The sequence below is a fragment of the Mastigoproctus giganteus genome, chromosome 6 (assembly GCF_048544385.1).
Source record: "Mastigoproctus giganteus isolate SK-2022 chromosome 6, ASM4854438v1, whole genome shotgun sequence".
Classification (NCBI taxonomy): domain Eukaryota; kingdom Metazoa; phylum Arthropoda; class Arachnida; order Uropygi; family Thelyphonidae; genus Mastigoproctus; species Mastigoproctus giganteus.
The window spans coordinates 237,084,975-237,111,438 of record NC_143580.1 but is presented as its reverse complement, the minus strand read 5'-3'; the positions used below and the strand labels follow the sequence as shown (position 1 = coordinate 237,111,438).

The following is a 26,464-nucleotide window of genomic DNA, read 5'->3' as shown; positions in this document are numbered from 1 at the left end:
AAGAGACATTACATATCACTTTCTCATAAAGACTCCTCCACCACAATCATTTTTACAGAATAAAGAAGTAAATGAGAAAGTAAGCTACTCTAAATAATTATCTGGTGGTATGTATGTATACATTCTTCGGTGGTCCCTAGACTTGCATCCAAATCCACCTAGTATCAATGTCTACAATTACACAAATTAAGTGAATTGTAAATAGTTCAACTGTCTTTGTGATCTACATCAATGCCACACTCACCTGAGGTAGTGCTATATAGGTGAGTACCAAAACCCTCCACACTTGGGTTGCCCTACTGAGAGTGTTAAAAAAAAAAAAAAATTCACAATGGCTTGCAATAATCCAGCTGCACCAAACTATGCTAACACCTCCAACAAAAAAAAAAAAAAATGCAAACTGATCTGCATTTTTTTAGCGATGTGCATCCAATGTTAGCAAACCATTCTAAACACTACAGAGAAAAAAAAAAAAAAACACACTACATATCAGTATGCATTAATCCCACAGCAACAAACTATGCTAATTGCTGACATCAAAACAAAAATATAAATAAATAAAAAAATTGCAGACTGATATGTGCCAATCCCATGCCAGCAGACCATGCTAAACACCTGCAAAAAAAAAAAAAAAAAAAAGAAGATTCATTCAATCATGCAGACAACCTTCTCCTTGTAACAAAAAAAAAAAAAAACTCTAGCAAACTCGCCAATGCAAAGTAATGTCTGTGCAGTTCGGGTAAAACCAACTTTAAATTAGATCCATATTTATTATATAGAGGGTAGTATAACTTATCATCATCAGTGTTTCTGTCATCCTGGGTCCACCTTTGTGGTACCCTAAAATAAATTATAATTAAATGTATTTATTAGCTGATGAATACTAAAGTTTATGAACAAAAATTTGTACCACTGTTTTTACTAACATCACAATTATATAATGCATAATAATACTAAATCATTTTTAGGAACCATAAATTTAAACACTTACTGTTATCAGACAACCAAGATGGTCTTCACTTTCAGTTGCCATTGCCACCAACATTTTACTTAGTTCATTATCTGATGATAATAAAATTTTGGAAAATTCCTCAGAATTAAAAACAGATTGAAGATATATGGAGTAATCATCTTCCTCTTCATCAAGAAATACACAATCATAAACAGCATTGGTAGCGGTATCCAAGTTCTTGCTGTTCCCATTAGTAGCAATTACCTTCTTAACTATTCTCAAAATAGCTAGTCGTACTTCATAGTTTGGTGATGAAAGTGCAGAAACTATGAATTTGGATATCTCAAAATTCTTAATACCTAACATTGATCTGTATACTAACATCAGCATAGTAAACCGAACAGCAGAAACTAGATACAACTCTTTTCCTGGAGCTAACAAATGACCACAAACTTCCAGTTCAAGCTGCTGGTTTGTAAGTTGTAAAAGCACATCAGCTGAAATGAAAGAAATATTGGGTGTATTAAGTCTGAGAGTATGGAAAAAAAAAAAAAAAAAAAAAAAAAAAAGAATTATTATTGTAGTTGGATTCAGTTACATGAAAATAAGTATACACAAAAAAATATTTTAACTGAGCAAACAACTTTGATTTCATTTTATGACAAATAAAATGAATATTTAAAGAAATTATTATTATACTATAAAACTCATTATTAGTAGAGAGAGAGAGAGAGATATTTGGTATTAGTATTAGCAAAATAGTGCAAGGCTTTCATTTCACTGATTAAATAAATAAAAATAAAATACATAAAATAAACAAATATAAAATAAATAATAATAATAAAAAAATATATAATGAAAGATAAAAAATATATATAAAAAGTAGATAACAAGATGGACTGTTAAACTCCTCATGAAGATAACTATCCAGATGACCATTGAATTTCTTCAAATTGTCAACAACAACTACCTGTGCAGGTATCTTGTTCAACTTGTTGGCTAAAAGAAAACTTCATACAATCCAACCTAAACTTCTTAGCCCATCATAAATTGAATTTATGTTCCTTAGACTAGAAACCTTCATAGCAATGAAAATTTTGGAATGAAAACACTGGAATGAGCAGCAGCCTGGAAAGAAAGGTGCTGGGAGTCACCATGGAGCAAGTAAACACGTGGGCTGTGTTAGGGTAACTAAGAGTAAGAATAAAGTGCATGTATACTTACATGTACACCAATGCTAGTAATATAGTAAATAAATTTGATGAATTTGAGGTGCTGGTCAAGGCACCAAAGGCCATTGTTGTTGGGATATGACACAGATATAAGAAATGCAGAATTGGAATATGGGTACAGAGATAGATTTGTGTTAGTTAATAAACACAAAATCTAAGGAAATGCATCCAGTTGACATGGGTGAACAGTGCAATGCTGAGTCAGTTTGGTGTGACACAAGCACTAGGAAACCAAGGTGATGGTAGGAATGGTGTTATAAGCCTAATGATTCTGATGAGTACCACAAACAATTATACAGTGATATGGACTAGGCACATAAGCAGTGATTATTCATCCATTAAGAATTTACAGAAAACAGAACTACTAGGTGGCCGTGATCACAGTGTACTGAAGTAGGATTTACTCAAAGATGTAACTACCATCAGGGATAAAGGGGAGAGTTTTTGCTTTCGTAAAGTTGACTACAGTGGTCTCAGACAGTTTTTAAATTGTATATGGTGGGACCAACTGATGATGTTACCAACAGCAAATTCTAAATGCGAAGCATTCAAAGAATTAATCTTGGAAGCTACTAGGTTTTCCATACCAATTAAGAAACACTGTTCAAGGATTGGGCCTAAATGATTGTCAGATGAACTAATAGGACTTGTGGCAGAGATGAAAACTGCATGGGATGCATATAAATTATCAGGAGACACCTCCTGATAATTTATATCAGGAGGTAACCTATGGAAGATATAAGATAATCTGTATTCAAGTAACAAAGAGGGTAATGCAAGAAAAGGCAGATTACGAGAAACCTTTGGCAAAGGATGCTAAGAAAAACAGCAAGGATTTCTTTACTTATATAAACTCTAAAAGGAAGGGGGATGAATCTGATTGGTCCACTTGACATCGATGGTTCGACTGTTGATGATCCTGCTCAGATAGCAAACAAACTGAATGAGTATTTTGCATCTACATTCACACATGAGGAATTATAAAGGTTTGAAAATGGCAGAAGGTTATCAAATTGTAGCAGGATACTTAATGATTTTGGAATAACTGAGAGCAAAGTGGAGGAGAAATGTTGAAGTTAAACATAAGAAAGGTATCTGGGGTAGATGGGATCTATCCAGTTATATTAAAGGAGGCGGCAAAGCAACTAAGCAAACCCTTAGCCATAATTATTAGAGCATCCTTGGACTCGGGGGAGGCCAAGGATGCGGCCTCCCCCGAGGAGATGTGCAAATGTATCCCCAATTCACAAAGGGGGATCGAAGGGTGACACGAGTAATTACAGACCAGTTAGTTTAACTTCTGTTCCGGGTAAAATAATGGAGTCGCTGGTTAAAGATGCATTGCAGGATCATCTAGACAAGACTGCAGCAATAATTCTACCACTAGGTGGTAGATGACTCACATCAACCGGTGAAATACCACCACTTTGCTTATTGGAGGCTTGAAGTGGTGGAACCCATGTTTAGTCTCTAGAGCTAAGTTCCGGTCAACCCTTCCCTATCTCTTCCATCATGCAGTATGATTGATGACTTTTGAGGTTATGATGCACGTCGTGGCGAGATCCAATATTCCTTACATTTCGAGGGTACAGCTCTAAAACAGTGTTCGCAGGCTGGCCGCTAGTTAGTACACTGGACCGAACCTATTGGTAACTCTCTCTAGGAGGCTTCCGGATCAGCTAGTGTATAATCTTGCTACCTCTACTCTGCCAGATAGTGACTGGAGGGAGTCCGAGTAGTGTGTATGCGGGGGAGCATTGTCGAGGCCACGCTATGTCAAGGATCTGGGTATATTCTTACCACGTGTACGCCATATCCAAAAATTTCATTACTTCATACAGCATGTCCCACCCACTTTTTCTTACTATTGAATACACCATGAATTGTCAAACTAATAGAGCAAGCTTATCTGCGAAAAGATCTAAACCTCCCAAGGACTTCCTAATTCATTTCACAAATATACGTGGTCTCAATTCTAATCTCAACGATGTCCACTTCTACTTGCAGTCTACCAAACCCCATGTACTTTTTCTGGCAGAATCTCAGTTATCGGTTGATTCAACTACTGCTCATCTCAGATGCCCAAATTATTTGCTGTATGATTCCTTTCGCCTCAAAGGTGGTACTTGTGCCTATGTCCGTTCTGATATTCCCTGTCAGAGACTTGGCAATTTGGAATCTCCTCTCTTTGATCTTCTCTGGCTTAAAATCTCTCTACCTCATTGTGTCAAATTCATCTGTTGTCTCTACCGTTCTCCCAACTCCACTAATCACTTGGAGCTCTTTGACTTCCTCTCTTTGCAACTTGACTTTCTACAGTCCAACTTTCCTAACAGTGAGGTAATTTTCCTTGGTGATTTTAATGTTCACAACTCCAGCTGGCTTCCATTTTCTAGTCACACCGACCCAGCAGGTCAAGATGCTGAGGCTTTTGCAATTACTAATGACCTAGCACAGATTGTTCATTTACCTACGAGAATACTGGACAATCCTAATCATACAGCCAATACGCTTGATCTTTTTCTCACAAACAACCCTTCTAAGTACACTGCCGAAGTGAGAGGTCCTTTAGGCACTTCAGATCACAACTTGGTGATTGTCTCTTCTCCAATGGAACCTTTATCTCATGGCTATTCCCAACCTCGTGTTGTTTGGAATTACAAGAATGCAAAATGGGATGACCTGCGAGATTTCTTTTCTTCTTTTCCTTGGTCAGATTACTGTTTCAAAACTTCTGATGTCAACGTTCGCTCAGATCGTGTCAATGAAATTATTCTTGCAGGAATGGAATCCTTTATCCCTCACTCTACTTTAAAATTTCGTCCTTTATCTAAACCTTGGTTTTCCAATAAATGTGCTAAGGCTGTTCAAGAAAAGAATGTTGCATATCATAATTGGCTTGTTTCTAATTCTTCAGTTTCATTTTCTGCCTACACCAAAGCTCGCAACAATTGTAAAGCAGTTATTAATCAGTCCAAACTAGAGTTTGAACAGGCTAAGAGTAGAAAACTTGCTTCTTGCCCTAATGGTAGCCGAGCATTCTGGTCTCTTGCCAAAGCTATTGGCCGCAACTTTTGCTCATCTCTGCTTCCACCTCTGTCCAAATCAGATGGTTCTGTTGTCACTTCAGCCAAGGATAAAGCTGACCTGCTAGCATCCCATTTTTCTTCCAGCTCATGTATTAATGATCTTGGTAAAACACCTCCCACCATTCCCAACACACTCCATTCAATGCCTCCTGTGGTGTTCCGTCAAAAGGATGTCAGAAGGATTTTGACAAATCTTGATGCTAAGAAAGCTCCAGGTCCTGATGGTATTTCTCCACTTGTTCTCAAAACCTGTGCTCCTGAACTTACTCCTATTCTTTGCCGCCTTTTTTCACTTTCTTATTCCAAAGGTGTTTTTCCTTCTGCTTGGAAATTTGCTCATATTCAGGCAGTTCCTAAAAAGGGTGACAAATCCCTCCCATTCAATTATCGTCCCATTGCAATTACTTACGATCGCCAGTATGGATTCCTTCAGTGTCGATCCACTGGTGATATTCTGGCTTATGTTACCCATTTATGGACTAATTCAATGGAAAGGTTCAGTGAAACACAAGTAGTTGCTCTTGACATCTCAAAGGCTTTTGATCGTGTTTGGCATAAAGGTCTTATAAACAAGCTTCCATCTTATGGTTTGCCAACTGTTTTTAGTAATTGGTTATCCAGTTTTCTCTCTGATCGCTCACTGAGGGTGATGGCTCTCTGTCTTCTAACTTCTCCACTAATGCCGGTGTCCCCCAAGGTTCAGTTTTTTCCCCCACTCTTTTTGTCTTCTATATCAATGACCTTCTTCCATTGACTGGAAATCCTATCCATAGTTTTGCCGATGATAGCACATTGCATTCCACTTTCCATTTTTAGAAACCTTGTCCTGCTCAATCAGCTTCAACTTCTCGAAAATCTGCTACCAATTCCTTAAATGGCGATCTTCAGGTAATTCTCCAGTGGGGCAAAGACAACTTAGTTGATTTCAACCCTTCTAAAACTCAGTCTTGTCTTATATCTCGCAAAAAGGGTTCTTCTGCTCCTATGTTTATCTTTAGTGACACTCCGATTTCTAGGTAAAACGATATGTCTCTTTTGGGGATTAACCTGACTTCTAATCTCTCTTGGCACAAGCACATTACTAATATTGCTTCCTCTGCATCTAAAAAACTTGGTTTTCTCTTTCGCTCTCGGCATTACTTTTCTTCCCAACAGCTACTCACTCTGTATAAATCGCAAATCCGCCCTGCCATGGAATATTGTTCCCACATCTGGGGTGGTGCCCCCAAAACCTCTCTCAGGCTTCTTGATTCCATTCAGAAGAGGGCAGTTAATTAATGAGTCATCTCTAACAGAGTCTCTCCACTCGCTTTCTAATAGACGTACTGTTTCTGCTGCATGCCTCTTCTACAGATACTTCCATGGGCAGTGTTCTTCTGAATTAGCTTCTATAATTCCCGCTCTCCCTTTCAAAACAGTCCGAACACGTGCCGCCACCAGCCAACATCCATTTACTGTCCAACTTCAAACCCACAGATCCAACTTTTCATCTTCCCTCAAATATTCATTCAAATGCCGTTTTCTGGAACAACCTTCCTTCATACGTATTTCCTGAAAATTACAATCTACAGAAGTTCAAGTCCAGTGTCAACAAATATCTTCTTTCGTCTTCTCAACCTCCAACCCAAGCAAGGTACTAAGTACTATAGGTTCTAATACCTCTCGTGTTTGGGGTTCACATAAAAAAAAAAAAAAAAAAATTCAGACACAGAATGGGTTTGTTAAAGGAAAGTCTTGTCTGACAAATCTGATAGGATATTATGATGTGGTTACAAAGGAACTGGATGCAAAAAATAATTTTGATATCATATACAGGGTGTCTCAAAAATATTGGTACAAATGTTTAGGGGAGGTAGGTAACATCTAAAGGAATGTGAATCACATAAGAACCCATAACCGGAAACGTCACGGGAAAGTAGTAGCAGAGGCACAAGAAGCAGAAATGACACAAGACAGTAATTAGTGGAAACATTTATTTGACATAATATTAACAATGCAGTACGAGATGGATGCATTTCATGATGTTAGAACAGATGCTCGAAGGTTCCACCATGAGACGCGATGCATGTGTGGATTGGCGGACACGGTCGAACACACCTGGAGTTTCTTTTACAGTAGCAGCAGCACAGATGAGTCTTGCCTCGAGATCCATTTCCGTCTCCACAGGCGATTCATACATGATAGATTTGAGGGCCCCCCACAGAAAGAAATCAAGGCTCGATAAATCAGGTGAGTGTGGGGGGCCAGGCAACGGGTCCACCACGGCCAGTCCATCAACGTCCAAAACGATTGTTCAAATGGTCACGAACACACCTTCCATAATGGGCAGGCACCCCATCATGTTGAAACCAAATGTTGCATCTCACATTTGCTGGAACCCTGGTAGAACTTGTTCAAGAAAGATCCGATCGGCCCATACCTGTTACCATTCTGGAATTCATGCGGACTAGGCAGTCACCGACCATACCTGCCCACACATTTATTGCGAAGCGATGTTGTGCTGCATGGGGGCGCACACCATGTGGGTTGTCATGAGCCCACACATGAGCATTGTGCTGATTGAATAAGCCTTCCTGAGTGAACTAAGCCTCATCCGTGAACTAAATATAGGCTGGGAAATTCAAGTCTTGAACACTTTCTTGGAGAAACCACTGCGCAAAAGCTACACGTTCAGGATGATCTTGGAGGAGCAGTAACTGAACCCTTTGGAGATGAAACAGGTGTAAGGAATCGTCATGCCAGACACGCTGTACACTGCAACGAGACACTCCTAAGGCAGAGGCAACGGCACGTGTGCTGGTAGTAGGATGGCATTCAAAACACACTTTCTTCCATGGCAGGAGTTTGCGTCGAACGTGGTCTGCCCGCACTACTCCTGTTACTCTAAATGACCCATAATAGCACAAATTTTGATGCACATGCGCAAACAAACTGTGATCCGGTACATGTCTGTCCGAGAAGCATTCTCTATAAATTCGTTGAGCCGCTCATCCATTGCCCTCTGCTAATCCATACACTAGGCGCATGTCTGCCAGCTCACAGTTCGTATATCGATGCATGCTCTTCGTGCGGCGACGAAGAATTTGATAAGTCTGCTGTTGCTAACACTTTTGGGAAAGACAGCACCAGGTCTCCCCAGAAAATGCTGTCATCCTTGATCAGGCGCATAGGTTCTGGGACCGCAAGTGGCTCGAGAGTTTGTGGATTTGCTCATCCGATAACAATACCATGAATAGGGACAGGGGTGTGTGGCTTCACCCCTTTTTGAGGCTATAGTCCTCTCAAAAGATGAGCATTTCAGTTTACCACGTTCTCGAGCTGCTTCCGGTTTTGGTGCACGTGTAGGAGCTTTTGCTCATGCGGCTGATCAACCACATGTGCCGTGAACCTGATACTTAAGGATGTGCTGCGTAAGCATTATTTCTTGTTGAGAAAGGAGGCGGACGCCCCCAAAAGCTACAATTGTACAGTTTTATCCTTATATATTTTATTGCATTTAAAATTTTATATTTTATTTTGTTTTTAGGCTTTATTCACAATCAGTTATTGTAAATAGATTATGTTACAGTATCCTCTGTATTGTTTATATAATGTACAGTATTAAATTATTTTAATTCAACGGTTGGTGTATTAATGTAATATCGTGAATTGTTGTTTGTTATTTGGTTTTTAGGAGCATTAGCAACTAAGGCCATTTTGCTCCAGGGATATGCGGTGGTCATTCCCTGACCTTCCCGCATCTTCCATATTTGGTGGTCATGGGCTCGAACCCTGATCTACTCAAGAAACGTGTGCTACGCACTGCTGCTCCTGCCCAACGGCTACGGAGGCACCTTATGTAGTACCTTAAGTAAAGATTTTGTGATTGTAACCTTTAGAAAGTGTTGGTCCTTAAGCTTTGCACACCAGTGTATAAGGCAATGATCAGGCCACACCTTGAGTACTGCATACAGGTCTAGAAGACTCGTTTTAGGAAGAATGTAGAGTTGCTTGAACAAGTACAGAGAAGGGCAACAAGATTATTGAGGGGAACAAAAGGGTGGTCTTACCAAGAAAAGCTTAAGTTCTGAAAATTGCAGCATCTGGAGACTAGGCACCTGCGAAGTGATCTGATTGAGGTGTACAAGGCTTTGAATGGGTTGACCAGGCTCAATCAATTCTGAAGGGATTCTTCCTCAGATTACAAACCTGAGGTGGCATAAATTCAAATTGAGGAAAGACAGTCATAGAACAGATATGCAGAAATTTGCCTTCAGCCAGCCAGTAGTTGATTTCTGAAACAAACTTCCATCTGTTGTTGTGGAAGTTGACAGCTTAAATAAATTCAAGGAGGAACTGGGCAAACGTTTAGAGGGAATGGATGTGTGAAATGTTTTTTTTTTTTAAGCAAGGGAATCCTGCTTGTTGAAGTTAAATGTAAGAAAGGCATGTGGGGTGGATGAGATGGATCCAATTATATTAAGCAAGGCAGCAAAGGAAGTAAGCAAAGCCATAGCCATAATTATGAGGGCATCTGTGTATTCAGAGCAGATCCTTGTAGACTGGAGATGTGTGAATGTATCCCCAATTCACAAAGGTGGATCACAGGGTGAAATGAATAATTACAGACCTGTTAATTTAACTTCTCTTTGAGGGAAAATAAAGGAGTCACTGGCTAAAGAAGGAATGCAGGATCATCTAGACAAGACTGAAGCTATAGTTCAGATACAGCATGGGTTTGTTAAGGTGAAGCGTTGTCTGGTCAATTTGATTGAATACTACAATGTGGTCACAAAGGAACTGGGTGCAAAAAATAATTCTGATATCATATACTTGGATTTTAGGAAAGCATTTGATACTGTTACACATGCAAGACTACTGTACAAGTTGGAGCAGTATGGCATTAAGGGCAAGTTTCTGCTATGAATAAAGGGATGGTTGAGTGGAAGAAGACTGCTCTTGGTGGACTAATATTATTAGTGGTGTTCCCCAGGGGTCTGTGTTGGACCCATTGTTTTCTGTATTTATCAATATTAATGAAGGTATATCAGGCTTAATGTCCAAGTTTGCAGATGATACACTACTGCTACAGTATCTATAAAAGTGGAGCAGATGGGTTGAGAGGTGGCAACTGAAGTTTAACGTTGACAAATATAAAAAGTACTACATATGGGTAGCAGTACTTCCAGAGTAACATACCAACTGCGCGATACTACACTCAGGGTAGTGGAGAATGAAAAAGACCTGGAGGTAATATTTGCGAAATCCATATGAAATTCTCTGAGCAATGCAGACATACTGCCAGGACAGCCCATGGGATTTTGTTAATGATATACAGGAATTTTATTAGCAGGGATAAGGAGATGATTATCCCATTGTATAAGACAATGGTTAGGCCATGCCTCGAATACTGCGTACAGGTCTGGAGGTCTCATTTTAGGAACGAGTAGAGTTGTTGGAAAGAGTACAGAGAAGGGCAACGAGAGTGGTGAGGGGAACAAAGAAGTGCTCTTATCAAGAAAGGCTCCAGTCCTGCAAATTGCAGTGTCTGGATAAAGGGATGGTACGGCACCTGTGAGGTGATCTGATTGAGGTGTATAAGGCTTTAAATGGATTGAGCAAGCATAATGCTGATGGAATTCTTCCTATGGCTCAGACTACACAATGAGGAGGCACAAATTGAAACTGAGGAAGGATAATTGCAGAATAGATGCGTGGAAGGTGAGAGCTTAAATAAATTCAAGAAAGAACTGAACAATATATCAGAAGGAATTTTTTAGTTTGGATAATGCTGTATAAGCTTGCTTTCTTGCATCATTACTAATGCTAATGTCTTTCCTCACATGATTGCCTTTTACTGATTTCATTATGCAGGTTGCCCATGTCTGGACCCTTTCCAGATGCTCAATGCCTTTCTTTAAGTGAGGTCTCCATTCTTGTATAAAAATGCAGTCATACAATTCCCTGTTACAATGGGATTATGACTTCCCCATATCTAATGGTTACTGTTTGATAAACCACGGACATTGGGTTTCCTGGCTGCCCGATTACACTGCTCAGTAGACTTCACATCTTCCCATAACCCCCTCTACTGTTTTTAATTCAGCCCCACCAAGTTGTATAAGTTATTTTTAAATTGCTGTTCCCTAAGTGTAAATCTTGCATTTTACTGCATTAAACATCACTATCAGTTTTAAAGCAAGTCATCTTAATCATGAGTGTAAAGATTGGGAGAGCCATTGTTATGATGATAATGACTCTCCTAATCTTTACATCACCAGCAAATTTTGACATCGGCTTTCTATTATTTCTTCGATATCAGTTATGAAAATCAGAAACAATAGCGGCACAAGGACCAATATAAGTTATCCTTGTGGGGACTTCCCACTTCTGATGTTACACCAATCCAAAGAATATCCATTAATTTAATTTAATAAGAAATAGCAAAATGGCATAAAAAAAATGGACTTTCTGTGACTCTATCAAAAAAATAAATAATAATAAAAAACCTTGATACTTTTACCATCAGATGTTTAAGAAAGAAAGGAATTACCTCTAACACTTCTATGCTGATACTCTCCAGAACACTTCTATGCTGATACTCTCCATTGTTGAATTGGCCATGCAAATAATTTATATAGATTCCTCACACTTGTAGACAAATTCAATGATCCAATACACCCCCAGAACTGGAGGCCTGCAGACCCCAAACCAGACCCCAAAATACACTGAATCACCAACCCAAATCTTTGAGTGAGAGAAGACAATAAGTCCATACTTTAAAAACAAATGTTATAAAACATAAAAATAAAAAACATTTAAGAATCATCTGAAAAATTAAGGAATTAAAAGAATTCTGTTACTTCCCTGAAGCAGGCAGGGCTTTTTGACTAGAATCAAGATCACAGGAGAGTAAAACCATGAGTTGTGTGATGGAATTTATAGTATGGAGATTAGTTACTATCTTGGTGAATGTGCTGAAGAACCATGAATGTGAGATGGGGTAAGGGCGATGTACACTGACTGAATTTTGATGTAATCATGTTGGACGTTAAGTATTTTTACTTCATAGGAGGTCTCGGCTATACAAGCTATCTGCCCAACATGTCTCTCCTACTGGTAAAAATCAGTTGGGTGTTCCCAATATGCCTATCCATAAAGCTTTACAGTTCACCTTCTAAACTGTTTCTCAGAGGGACTTTGATTAGTCCTTCTTACCAATTCTAATGCTACCATTATCTAAAATAAAAAAAATGGAATTTTCAGGGTTGTGTTCATAATAGATTGAAAATAAAGGTGGTAACAAAACTGAACAATGTTGAATTATTTCTTGCCAATTTTTAAGGTTATAAAATAGGGTTGCTCTTTCCAAGCATGTGGCTGCTTTGTGAAAAAAAATTTTTCAACTTCTAGAGAGTTAAGATTTATACCTTTTGACCAAAAAAAATATAAATTCTATTAATATCACTTGCCAATTTGAATCTACAATGTATATAGCTGACTTTACTTTTAGCATTCTTGGTTGTCACAAGCATTTTTTCATACTAATTAATAATGCAGTATTTATGCAAAATATTAAACATTTTTAAAACATCTCACCCCTTCCCCACAAGGAAAATGCAATAATCCCTAGCTTAAAAGCACACTTTAATGACTACACTTATGATGACTGCATATAATATCTTTTTTTACAAAAGATTAGTAAAATATTTGACAAAAAAGTAATAATACTTACGATAATTACAGAGGTACAATCTCACAGTCCAATAAAGTATATCAATAAATGTTGCTCTGCCAGGAAATGAAATATCAGTCCTTAAAAAAATTTAAAAAAAAAAAGTTAAAGAATTAATACAAAGAGCGGCAAAAGATCATTTTGTTAATATCATTCAAACATAAGCAAAACGCAAAAGAATTGTTTGTGATAAATATGACTTGGTTACTACTTATACTATAGTTAAAGTTTGAACTGTTATGAAGATACTAAATACTCCATTTGTTAGATTCAATTGTGCTAAGCTGCTACTTGTTGAGGGGGAGAAATCTGGCCTAAAATAAAAAAATATACAGTCTAAAAAAATGTCACCATTCTCTTAGTTTTATTATTATATTTGTGGAAAATCAACTATCAGTCATTCATGACATATTTCAAAGTCACCAAACTACCTTTTTTTTCCGCTTTGTTCCTTCTACCCATTTGGAGTGCACTCTTAACAGATATTCAGAGAAAATTATTACAACATTCAGAAATTGAGTCGAGTTCTGTAATTTCACTGACCTTCCATCCTTGAGAACAACAACAACAACAAAAAAAAAATGTAACATAAAACATCTCAACTTTGGAGAAGCAAACACAAATGTTACAATTATGTTCAGGTGCATTCCCAGATGAAATGACATCTTAATTAGGATATTGCTAGAAATCATATATAAGAAACACATCTCAAAAGAGATCTCAAGTTCCACCTTGCAGAAGGTAAATGATGACAAACTTGTATACATGATTCAATTATGGAGTATTATTTTGCTTATCTAGATATGCAAGTTGGCACATTGGGCTAACTTGCACATCCAGATAAGTAAAATAATAAATATATTTCTGTTTATTTTCAAAACAGCCAAGATCAGAAATTAATTTACCTGCCTCATTTAAATACATTTCCTATGCAGTATTACCTTATTGCAAGAAAATGTTTATGATTCTCTCTCTCTCTCTCTCTCTCTCTCTCTCTCTCTCTCTCTCTCTCTCTCTCTCTCTCTCTCTCTTTGCATAGGAAACTGTGACTTAAATCATTTATTGATCTACCATGGTGAAATTTTTACATCATAGTGGAAGCAGTCATTCTGTTCTTGCTGATGGAACTAAGATTTCTGAAAAAAGTCTATATGGAATGCAAGAAATGAATTTTCAAGCTCATCTCTCATTTTTTAAATTTATTAACCACATTTTCAATGATACTGACATCTTTCTTGTTCATTTTTGAACAAGATAAAGCCAAACCATACTTCAGATTTTTGAAACCAACTCATTCTTCTTTTTTCAACTGTGGACACAATTCCATCAAATTTTTGAAGCCTGAAGTAGGGGGGGGGGGTCATGGGGTAAATTGCATATAGCCAGATATTTTAAAGGAAGTGGCAAAGAATGTATCAACCCTTAAGGTTAATCAACAGGGCTTCATTAGATTCAAGGGTAATTCCCTCGGATTGAACAAATACAAATGAATCACCAATCCATCAAGTTGGTGGTGGTGAGTCAAAGGACAAAGTGGGTAATTACACACTGATCAGACTTCAGTGGCACGGAAAAATAATGAAGCAATGATTAAGAATGCTATACAGGGTCATATAGGCAGAAATAGTTTTCTAAAGATAAAATAGTGTTTATCTAACTGATAAACTATTATGATTGTGTTCCTCATGAACTGGATATAGGAAATAATTTTCCGCTATTTACTGGACTTAGGAAGAAAAATTAACTTAATCCCACATAAGAAGTTATTATAAGTTGGAACATAATTAGGATCACTGGTAGAATTCTTAGATAATTATGGGATGGATACAAGACAGCAAGGCAAAATGTTGTAATCAATGGTTACTTTTTTTGAATGGGGTACAATTACAAGTGTGGTTCGCCAGAGATTAGTGTTGGAACTGCACCTGCTTCTCATTTTCTTAAATGATACTGATGATAAGGAACAGTACCAAAATTTGCAGATAATGCAAAGATTGGGAGAGTGGTTAATAATCATCAAGCAGTGCTTCTACTTCAATATTATTCAGATGGGCTTCAGGTTTATGACAGGCTTATGTTTATTATTGCAAAAATGCCAGGTTTTACATCTGAAAAATACATCCCAAAATAACTTATACACTGGGAATGGTTGGATTAAAAATGGTAGAGAAAGAAAGGGATTTAGAGGTTATGATACAAGTGGATGTGAAGTTATCTGCACAGTGCAGAAAGATAACAAGGAGGGCCCACAATGCCCTTTTGTTGATTTTTTATACAATTATTTGTAGAGAGAGAGAGAAGTTAACTCCAACATATCAAGCAATTGTGAGACAGTAACTAGAATATTCTGCCTAGGTATGGAAGTCATGAAAAAAAAAAAAAAAAAAAAAAAAACGGTGCTTCTTGAAAAGGTAAAAAGATGGGCAGTGTACCCGGGATGAGTGAGAAAAATGAGTGAAACTGGAAAAAGACTGCCCACACATACATTGGATATGTGGACTACAGAGTTAGTACCATAAACAGAATCTGAATGAACCAGAGGACATAAATTAAAATTAATGGTGAAGAATTACATGCTGGATTGTAGGAAATTCCCTTAAGACAGCAAGTTCCTAATCATTGTAAAAAAATTCCAACATGTGTAGATTTTTTCTTACCTTCATTTTAATTTTTTCACCTGCTCAACACGTGTGAAACTTGATTTATCCAGGTTACACAAGTTTCATCCCAAAATGTACCTTTTTAGCATACAGGCTGGCCTCGATTAATGCAATTAATTTGTGCCATGAGCATATCACACAAAATGGAAACTCATTAATCGAATATAATAATCAATAGGAAAAATTATAATTGGTTCTTGACCTTCTGGAATGTCCATAAAGAATTTTAAAAATACCCTTTAAATAACTTTTTAACTGTATACAATGTAAAAGATAATGAAAATAATTATGGAATTAAATGTTTATTGCATAAAACAGCAGTTCCCAAACTGTGCGCTGAGGAATATTTAAAATTTTCGAGGGAAACACAACGATACTCAACATCTGTCGGACACCGCGCGAACTACTAGCTCGAGGTAGTTCACAGTTTCAGCATTTCTTATTAAGTTGTTTGGACCTAACTACTAAACGAAACTTTTAGATATTTCTTTTGGTCTGGGTGCGCCTTGAAAAAATTACCGAGACACTAAGGGCACTGTGAACCAAGAAAGTTTGGGAGCCTCTTACATAAAATACACAATAAAGAAATGACTGTTTCGAAAATATTTGAACAATGTTGATTTTCTCTTTTCATCAATCAATTTCCGATAGCCGACAACAATCTTCTCCGGGCCCTGGTGAAATAAATATCGGAGAGAACCTAAAACCTTTTTTTTGAGGTTCTCTGCGATACGAAAGATTTCATCTAGTTCTTTTACCGTTATCTCCTTTGCAGTAACATTTTCATCTGGCTCACTTAAAAATTTGAATTTTTATGCAAGTGTGCATTGACTTTATTAGCAGGAGAAAAACAAGTAACACGTCTTCCGATGGTTGATGGAACACACTGAGGTGGGCAGCAGGCAAACGTTTGTTTATTGTCCGTCCGACTCGCGGTAAGCTTAACGTGCGATTCAAATCCTTTTCAACTATCCCGTAAAAAAAAAAAAAAAAGATCACGTTACTGGAAATTTGCTTTGTGTAAAGTGAAAAGTGGTATAATTTTTTCAAATAGCGTTAACTGAAAATCGTGTTATGCGAGGCCTGGCTGTATTCTGTAATATTTTTCCTTTAAATATTTTTCTTTTTTTCACAATACAGTTACCACAAATTATTGCAGCAACTTGTTACCATAAGGCACTATAATATTAACAAACATAAAAATAAGCAGCTTTATGTGGATTGTTCAGAAAATTAAAACATTGAAGACGATGCATCCTAGGTTTTAGGTGCATATCCATTTAACCAGTATACTAGTTAAATGGATATGCACCTAAATTCCGCTGTCCACTTCTACTAATGTCATGTTGTGCTGTGCATTCTGAACACTTCTGAAAAGCTCTTCTGTGTTATAATCACACTAAAAAAAAAATTAGTAACTGGCAGTTTTATTCTTAATGATAAAAAATACAATATAATCTTTGGTTACTTTATTCAAAATCATAAAAGTACAAAATTATATGAAGAGTCTATATTTGATGGAGAAAATTAATTTTTAACTCAGCACACATAAATGATATATATAACTTGCCAGAACCTAAAACCATTGTAGGCACGTGCAAGTGTAATTAGGTGCCTCCGTAGCCAGGTTTGTTTGTTATTTGGTTTTTAGGAACATTAGCAACTAAGGCCATATTGCTCCAGGGATATGCGGTGGTCATTCCCTGACCTTTCCGCATCCTCCATATTTGGTGGTCACGGGCTCGAACCTCGGTCTAATCAAGAAGCAGTGCATAGCACACGCTTCTTGATTAGACCGAGGTTCGAGCCCGTGACCACCAAATATGGAGGATGCGGAAAGGTCAGGGAATGACCACCGCATATCCCTGGAGCAATATGGCCTTAGTTGCTAATGCTCCTAAAAACCAAAATAACAATATAACAACAGCAAGTGTAATTATTCTAAGAAAAGTTCATTCGTAAAAGATATCTGATATAGATTAATCAAATGGATTTTACTAACCTGGTAGCTAGTGAGAAATGCTTTAAAAGCAAATCAGAAAGTTGAATGCAAAATTCTTCTTTTCCAGGAAATGTTAACCTTGGACTCTCTTTAAGTAAATATAAAATCTAACAAAAGGAATAATGCATTTAGGGAGGTATCAACAATCTTATTTGGATGATTAAGTAAAACACTTATTGAAAGCATCACAATAAGCAGTTTTATTTCACTGTCTTTTTCTTTTTAAATTCTATACTATTTGTTTAAAAACTGGCTCATTAACTGCCAAATAATTTACATTACATAAATTTTTTGGCAATATCTCTATTCTGATATTCATAAGCATAAAAAAATTTAATTCCTTTATACCTTCTTAAAAAATTTATAATTAATCTCAAAATACTTATTGAGTATTTTGAGATTTGTATTTTGAAAAATATACTAATATTTTTCAGTGAGGGCAGACATGCCCTCACTGAAACATTATTTTAAGGTAGCATCTCCTAATCTGTTGTCTTGTCTAGTTTTGTCAAGTGTTAAATGTTGCACCATTCAACATTTTTAATTTCCCGGTTTCTTTCCCAGGATACTGATTCTTTTATTGGATTTGAAAATCCCAGGTATTAGATAAATATCCCAGTAAATCCAGAAATTTTAATTTCTATATCCAAAATAAGAAGACATGCTAATGTTACTCACTAAATCATTATAATATATGAAATTATACTTATTTCCTGAGCAAGATATTTTTGAATAAAGAATAATAATTTTCTCTCTTAGAGTACAATATTTAAGATTTGACATTCTAGCAATGCAGCCCATAGATTTAGTTCTGAATTGCCATCTATCATCCATATTGTGAGGTATTTTTACTGCCTAATTATTTATTTTTATTCCCTCAATATCTGAACCAAAATCATTTGTTTGTCAATATTTTATTAAGAATTCCCATGAAGAAAGTGCAATAAAAAGTGTGGTTTCACATTACTCTGCTGAGGCTGGTCCACAGGTGGATTAATTCGGCATTTAAAAAAAAGAGGCACTCAATAGATAAATTGACTGAATCAACAGGCAGTGGAATTTATAAGCACAAAGTACTTGAGGACAGTGAAGAAAACATGTCTACTGGTAAGCAAAAACAAACATTATTAATGCATTTTGCTAAGAAGGAAAAAGATACCTTAGAAGAAATTGTTAGCAAACTTGCTGCTGTTGATGGATTCTGTGCAAATGCAATTACAAGAAGTAATTCTATAAGACACGTAATACTCCATGAAGAAAGTGCAAAATGTAAAAAGTGTGGCTTCACATTACTGTGCTGAGGCTGGTTCACAGGTTCACTTCTATTAATTTGGCATTTAAAAAAAGAGGCACTCAATAGATAAATTAGGTTATTCGCTTCCTAAATTCTAGCCATAGTGCACGAAAGCCACAGGCTTTTGTTGCACTAACCAAAAAATAAATAATAAAAAAATATAAAAATAAATATATAAAAAATAAACAACCTATGCATTTCACTTCTAGTGCAGATAACTATCCAGCTGACCTCTGAATTTCCCTAAACTCTTAGCCTCAACTATTTACAGAGTTAACTTATTCCAGTAATTAATAATTTGCTGTCTAAACAAATTTCTAAAAGAAATTCAGCCAGTGACTTGTTAAATTTTCATAACCTTTTACAATCCAGTCAAAATTTATTTCCCCATAATTTGAATTTATGGTCAGTAGTTTTGGAATCATTTATAAACAGTGAAAAATTTGCTTTCATGCATGGTACTGTCCCCTCATATACTTATAGATTTCAATTGGATCCCCTCTAAGGTGCCTAGTAGCCAAGCACTCAGTTCGCACATAAAAGTTGCTGCATTTTTTTGCCCATTTTTGGTTATCAGTTTACTAAATACATTAAACATGAATTGTTAACATTTGAATATTATATTAATCACAAGAGAAACATTAAGTGTTATATTTCAATTGTTATTATTATCCAAGAAGAAATAAGTAACTGGCTTACACAAACACTGACAGTTTAATATATTAAATCACAGATCTTGCATATACGTGTTACATTTTGGAGAGAAAAAAAAGATGTTTGCGATTAATTAGTAATTAATTACTAATTTATTTGTAAGCTTTTCACTTCTATTAATTACAGAAAGAGAAAAAATTCAAATTAATTTAAGAAATAAAATTATCACACCTGAAATGTAACACGCTGCATACATTAAATAACTTGTCATGCAATTGCGTGAAAGCTATCCTGTAATGAACGATACTGGTTACTACAGGATGGCTTTTAAATAGAGAGCTGTTGAGCTAAATGAATTTTCTGCATTAATATTTCGTGTACTTTTAACAAATTGCAGATCAACCACTGGTATTAATATAGAAAACAGTATAGACTGAAAAGATGCAGGGTTAAAGCTTCAACTTACAGGAAATTAACTAACCATAACAGGTTAGTGCATTAGCATCATATTATTGCAAATGCAATAAGATCGAGTTTACTACCCGTTTATAATTAGATGAACAAACAGAAAAGCCCGGTAACCCGGAAGATGCAAATTGTTTAACCCTGTGAAGTTCTTTTCAGGAAATTTCATTTTGACCGTTATCATGGTGTCGACTAAGAGAATAAGTGACAGCAGTACTAGTAAATTTACCAACAAAAGGAAAGCCATCGATTTGGATCAGAAAATTAAACTAATAAGGATGTATGAAAATGGGCCAAACATTAACAAGTATCGCGCGGAATTCAGATTTGTGAATAATAATAATAATATAGTAGCAATATGTTATTAGTCATTCCCAAGTTACGTAAAACTCAACGAAGTAAGAAATCCTGGAACATATCTCTTATGTATGTCGGGGACTTTTGTATTTTTGGATTAACCGGGAAATCGATTATCCGAGATTTGTTTTTCACCATCTATCCCGGAAAATCGAGAGTCTACTGTATTAGGAAGTTACCACCCAGACAGCCTTGAAATGGCTGTCTGGGTGGCAATATCCACTAAGAATAAGTAACAATGGTCTTCTCCACTGGTGAAGTGTTAATTATTTGAGGTAGTGCAATATCAGGCAACTAATTGAAGGTATTCACAATATGAATTATGATAAAAATGATGCCATTTTACCATTTTTGATAATTCTTACATACAAACATGATGGTTATAGAAAACAGTATATGGCAGAAAACATTTTACCAATTTGGGCCAAGTTCTAATAAAAATATCTCACCAAAATATCAAAACAGTAGGGTAAAACAAATTAGTCAATTTTTAGATAATATAAATAAACAGTTTTCCATTACATATTGAATATTATCTTGTGTCAAACACGAGGCATAAATTTTTTAACTGCAGACCTGCCAACTTTTCTAGATTTACTCAAAGATTTACAGTATTCACTAAACTTTCATGGCTTTCTGGTAAGTTAGAGGATATAAAGTTAAAAAAAAAAAAAAAAAAAAAAAAAAGTAACCACTGAAGTGAATATCATCTCTTTGGACACCTTCAGAAACTTTTATAATGATATAATGAGTGCATTCAATCAGCTGGTGACTACTTTGAATAAAAATAAAACCATTTTTGGTTTTATTTTTATTCAAAGATATTTGAATATCTTTGAATAAAATATAATTGGTGCAATAAAAACAACACAAAACAACATTTTGTGTTGTTTTTATTGCACCAGTTCGTGAACTTTATTGCCACACCTCATACAATTAATACAGCCTAATAATTAGGCCTAGTTTGAAGTAAAACATATATACTAAATATAATTAAATAATATAAAAAAAAACTATACTATATACACTAAAACATATAATTCTCATTAAAATGCACATTTTGAGGGACTTTTTGTGCAGTCTGACTTCTTCTGGCTGAAAGCCAAACACTATTAAAAATAATCCGTCTTAAAGGGGAATATCTTTTGTCAAGTAACTAGAGGAATCATATTTGGTTTAACTTCTAACCTGAAGTAAGGTCCCATGTAATTTATTCTGACATATATGTTCAGAAGGACTACCAGGAAGAGATGAAAGGAGCTCCAATACTAAAGAACTGTGATCTTCTGGACAAACTAAGGGCACTAGTGCCCTGGCAGCAAGAACACGAATCTTCCACACAGTATTATTTGCAATTTTCTGTACAAGAGGAATGAATGCGGCTAGTTTCAATGTTGAATCTGAACCTTCCACTGGTGAAGGATATAGACGAGCCAAAAGGAGAAGAACAGGATAAAGACTTGCATTTGAATGAAACCTGCAACAGAAAAAAATACACTTTTATTAACACGAGGAGCATTCAGTAAGTTATCTGCCTTGACTATAAACATGATTAATGTATAAAAAAACCTACTTTTATCATAATCTCATAAATGTCTGTATCTCATTTGCACAGGTCCTGTTCAAAACAGTGAAGTAATGAAGAACTGAAAAGAAGAGTTTTAAAGTAGCCAACCCAAAGTAAACATGGATGTCATGAAATTTTCGACAAAAGAAGAAAGCAGAACAAATGTTATTTAGGACTGCATAAGAGATATATGTGGTGATGCTGTTTCTAAGTAATACCACAAAAAATTTTGTTCTAAACAGTGTTTAAAAAGGATCAAGAATCCACAGATGATAACTCCAGAATGGCCAACAAAAGTGATAACAACAGAAATGTAGCAAAAATAACAGACCAATTTATGCAGGTCCTTGAGGTTGTCATAGACATTCTCTCAGATATGCCAGACAAGCTGCTACCTGGGAGTCTAAAACGCTGATGGAACTGACATTCAAGTCAAGTGGATCCAATTTCGGCAAAGTCCGGACGGTCTGTAACAGCCAAATCCTCTGCTTGCACCTTCACAATGGTGGGACTGTTAGTAATCCTGGGTATAACCTCTGTGCACAAGCACACTGTGGGTGACCATGCAGGTGTAAACCAACGTAACCAGGGGTTGAGGTGTGGTGCCCACACCACATGGAGAAATGCCGCCCCTCTGTTTTACCAGGCAATACTAGCTGGTAGATGACTCTCATCAACTGGTGCAATACCACCACTTTGCTTATTGAAGGATTGAAGTGGTGCAACCCATGTTTAGTCTCCAGAGTAACGTTCCAGTCAACCCTTCCCGATCTCTTCCATCAGCCAGTATGACTGATGACTTTTGAGGTTATGATGAACATCATGGCGAGATCCAATCTTCATTACATTTCGAGGGTACAGCTCTAAAACGGTGTCACAGGCTAGCCTCTAGTTAGTACACCGGACCGAACCTATTGGTAACTCTTTAGGAGGCTTCCGGATCAACTAATGTATAATCTTGTTACCTCTACTCTGCCAAATAGTGACTGGAGGGAATCCGAGTAGTGTGTATGTTGAGGCATTGTCAAGGCCACGTTATGTCAAGGACCTGGGTATATTCTTACCATGTGTACTCCATATCAAAAAATTTCATTACTTCATACAGCATGTCCCCCCCCCCACTTTTCTTACTATTGAATACACCATGAATTGTCAAACTAATAGAGTAAGCTTACCTGTGAAAAGATCTAAACCTCCCAAACATTTCCTAGTTCATTTCACAAATATACGTGGTCTCAATTTTAATCTCAGTGATTTCCACTTGTAGTCTGCCAAACCCCATGTACTTTTTCTGACAGAATCTCAGTTATTGGTAGATTCAACTACTGCTCATCTCAGTTGCCCAAATTATTTGTTGTATGATTCCTTTCGCCTCAAAGGTGGTACTTGTGAATATGTCCATTCCAATATTCCCTGTCAGGGACTTGATAATTTGGAATCTCCTCTTTTCGATCTTCTCTGGCTTAAAATCTCACAACCTCATTGTGTCAAATTTATCTGTTGTCCCTACCGTTCTCCCAACTCCACTAATCACTTGGAGCTCTTTGACTTCCTCTCTTTGCAACTTGACTTTCTCCAGTCCAACTTTCCTAAAAGTGAAGTAATTTTCCTTGGTGATTTTAATGTTCACAACTCCAGCTGGCTTCCATTTTCTAGTCACACCGACCGAGTTGGTCGAGATGCTGAGGCTTTTGCAATTACTAATGACCTTGAACAGATTCTTCATTTACCTACAAGAATACCGGAAAATCCTAACCATGCAGCCAACACACTTGATCATTTTCTCATAAACAACCCTTCTAATACACTATTGAAGTGAGTGGTCCTTTAGGCAACTCAGATCACAACTTGGAGCTTGCCTCTTCTCCAATGGAGCCTTTATGTCATGGCTATTCCCAAACTCTTATTGTTTGGTATTACAAGAATGCATAATGGGATGACCTGCGAGATTTCTTTTCTTCTTTTCCTTGGTTGGATTACTGTTTCAAAACTTCTGATGTCAACATTTGCTCAGATCGTGTCAGTGAAATTATTCTTGTAGGAATGGAATCCTTTATTCCACACTCCACTTTAAAATCTCGTCCTTTAAAATCTGGTTTTCCAATAAATGTGCTAAGGCTGTTCAAGAGAAGAATTATGCATATCGTAATTGGCTTGTTTCCATTCTTCAGTTTTATTTTCTGCCTACTCCAAAGCTTGCAATAATTGTAAAGCAGTTATAATCAGTCCAAACTAGATTTTTAATAAGCTAAGAGTAGAAAACTTGCTTCTTGCCCAAATCGTAGCCGAGCATTCTGGTCTCTTGCCAAAGCTATTGGCCGCAACTTTTATCCATCTCTGCTCCCACCTCTGTCAAAACCAGATGGTTCTGTTGTCACTTCAGCCAAGGATATAGCTGACTTGCTAGCATCCCATATTTCTTCCAACTCGTGTATTAATGATCTTGGTAAAACATCTCCCACCATTCCCAACATGCTCCATTCAATACCTCCTGGGATCTTCAGAAAAAAGGATGTCAGAAGGATATTGACGAATCTTGATACTAAGAAAGCTGCAGGTCCTGATGTTATTTCTCCACTTGTTCTCAAAATCTGTGCTCTGAATTACTCCCGTGCTTTGCCGCATTTTTTCACTTTCTTATTCCAAAGGTGTTTTTCCTTCTGCTTAGAAATTTGCTCATATCCACCAAGTTCCTAAAAAGGGTGACAAATCCTTCCCATCCAATTATCTTCCCATTGCAATTACTTCTACTCCTTCTAAAGTAATGGAGAAATCTATTAACCGCCAACTCTTAAACTACCTAGAAACCTTCCGTCTGATCAACGATCGCCAGTATGGATTCCATCAGTGTCGATCCACTGGTGATATTCTGGCTTATGTTACCCACTTAGGGACAAATTCAATGGAAAAGTTTGGTGAAACACAAACAGTTGCTCTTGACATCTCAAAAATCGTGTTTGGCATAGTCTTCTAAACAAGCTTCGATCCTATGGTTTGGCAAATGTGTTTGGTAATTGGTTATCCAGTTTTCTCTCTGATCGCTCACTGAGGGTGATGGTAGATGGCTCTCTGTCTTCTAACTTCTCCACTAATGCTGGTGTCCCCCAAGGTTCAGTACTTTACCCCACTCTTTTCCTCTTGTATATTAACGACCTTCTTCCATTGACTGAAAATCCTATCCATAGTTTTGCCGATGATAGCAAATTGCATTCCACTTTCCAATTTGAGAAACCTTGCCCTGCTCAATCAGCTTCAACTTCTCGAATATCTGCTACCAGTTCATTTAAATGCCGATCTTCAGGTAATTCTCCAGTGGAGCAAAGAAATCTTAGTTGATTTCAATCCTTCTAAAACTCACACTTGTCTTATATCTCGCAAAAAGGATTCTTCTGCTCCTATGCTTGTCTTTGGTGACACTCCGATTTCTATGCATATCTCTTTTGGGGATTACTCTGACTTCTAATCTCTCTTGGCACAAGCACATTACAAATATTGCTTCCTCTGCATCTAAAAAACTTGGTTTTGTCTTTTGCTGTCAGCGTTACTTTTCTTCCAAACAGCTGTTCACTCTATACAAATCGCAAATCCACCCTACCATGGAATATTGTTCCCACATCTGGGGCGGTGCCCCCAAAACACTCTCTCTCTCTCTCTCTCTCTCTCTCTCTCTCTCTCTCTCTCTCTCTCTCTCTCTGGCTTCTAGATTCCATTCAAAAGAGGGTAATTAGGCTAATTAATGACTCATCTCTAACAGAGTCTCTCCACTCGCTGTCTCATACACGTACTGTTTCTGCTGCATGCCTTTTCTATAGATACTTCCATGGGCACTGTTCTTCTGAATTGACTTCTATAATTCCCGCTCTCTCTTTCAAAACAGACTGAACACGTGCCACCACCAACCAACGTCCATTTACTGTCCAACTTCAAACTCACAGAACCAACTTTTCATCTTCCTCATTTATTCATTCAACTGCTGTTTTCTGGAACAACCTTCCTTCATACGTATTTCCTGAAAATTACAGTCTACAGAAGTTCAAGTCCAATGTCAACAAATATCTTCTTTCATCTTCTCAACCTCCAACCCAAGCACAGTACTAAGTACTATAGGTTCTGATACATCTCATGTTTGGGGTTTTCACAAAAAAAAAAAAGAAAGAAAAGAAAAGAAGAGGCACATTAAATCATCTATAATTGCCAGAGAATGTATTATTTTTGAGGAATTGGATCTGTAAAAAATTTTTCAGAACAACAACTAGGAGATGCCTTACTGCTCTTCTCAAAATTTAAGAGCAACAGCGGAACAGAAAAGAGAGAAATTGATATAAGGTGTCTTGCTTCTTCATAAAAATGCTCCTGTACAGAAGTCTCAAAAAGCTGTTCTGGGAGACTGCAGGTTCCGGGAGTAAACCACCCAACCTACAGTCCAGACCTGGCCCTATCAGTGATTATTTCCACATTGGAAAACTGAAGAAACACCT

At 36.8% G+C, this 26,464-nt stretch overlaps 1 protein-coding gene across 1 annotated transcript in view; it reads right to left on the bottom strand.

Moving 5' to 3' along the window:
* The window catches only part of LOC150085111 (tRNA (32-2'-O)-methyltransferase regulator THADA-like), a 184,464-nt gene that overhangs the window by 88,307 nt on the left and 69,693 nt on the right, over positions 1 to 26,464 (bottom strand). Inside the window, exons 11-14 of the mRNA XM_090376467.1 lie at positions 21,608 to 21,896; positions 17,650 to 17,756; positions 12,988 to 13,067; positions 992 to 1,449 (exon numbers count right to left, since the gene is read on the bottom strand). Coding sequence (XP_090232593.1) covers positions 992 to 1,449; positions 12,988 to 13,067; positions 17,650 to 17,756; positions 21,608 to 21,896 — 934 coding nt within the window. The remainder of the gene's footprint in view (positions 1 to 991; positions 1,450 to 12,987; positions 13,068 to 17,649; positions 17,757 to 21,607; positions 21,897 to 26,464) is intronic.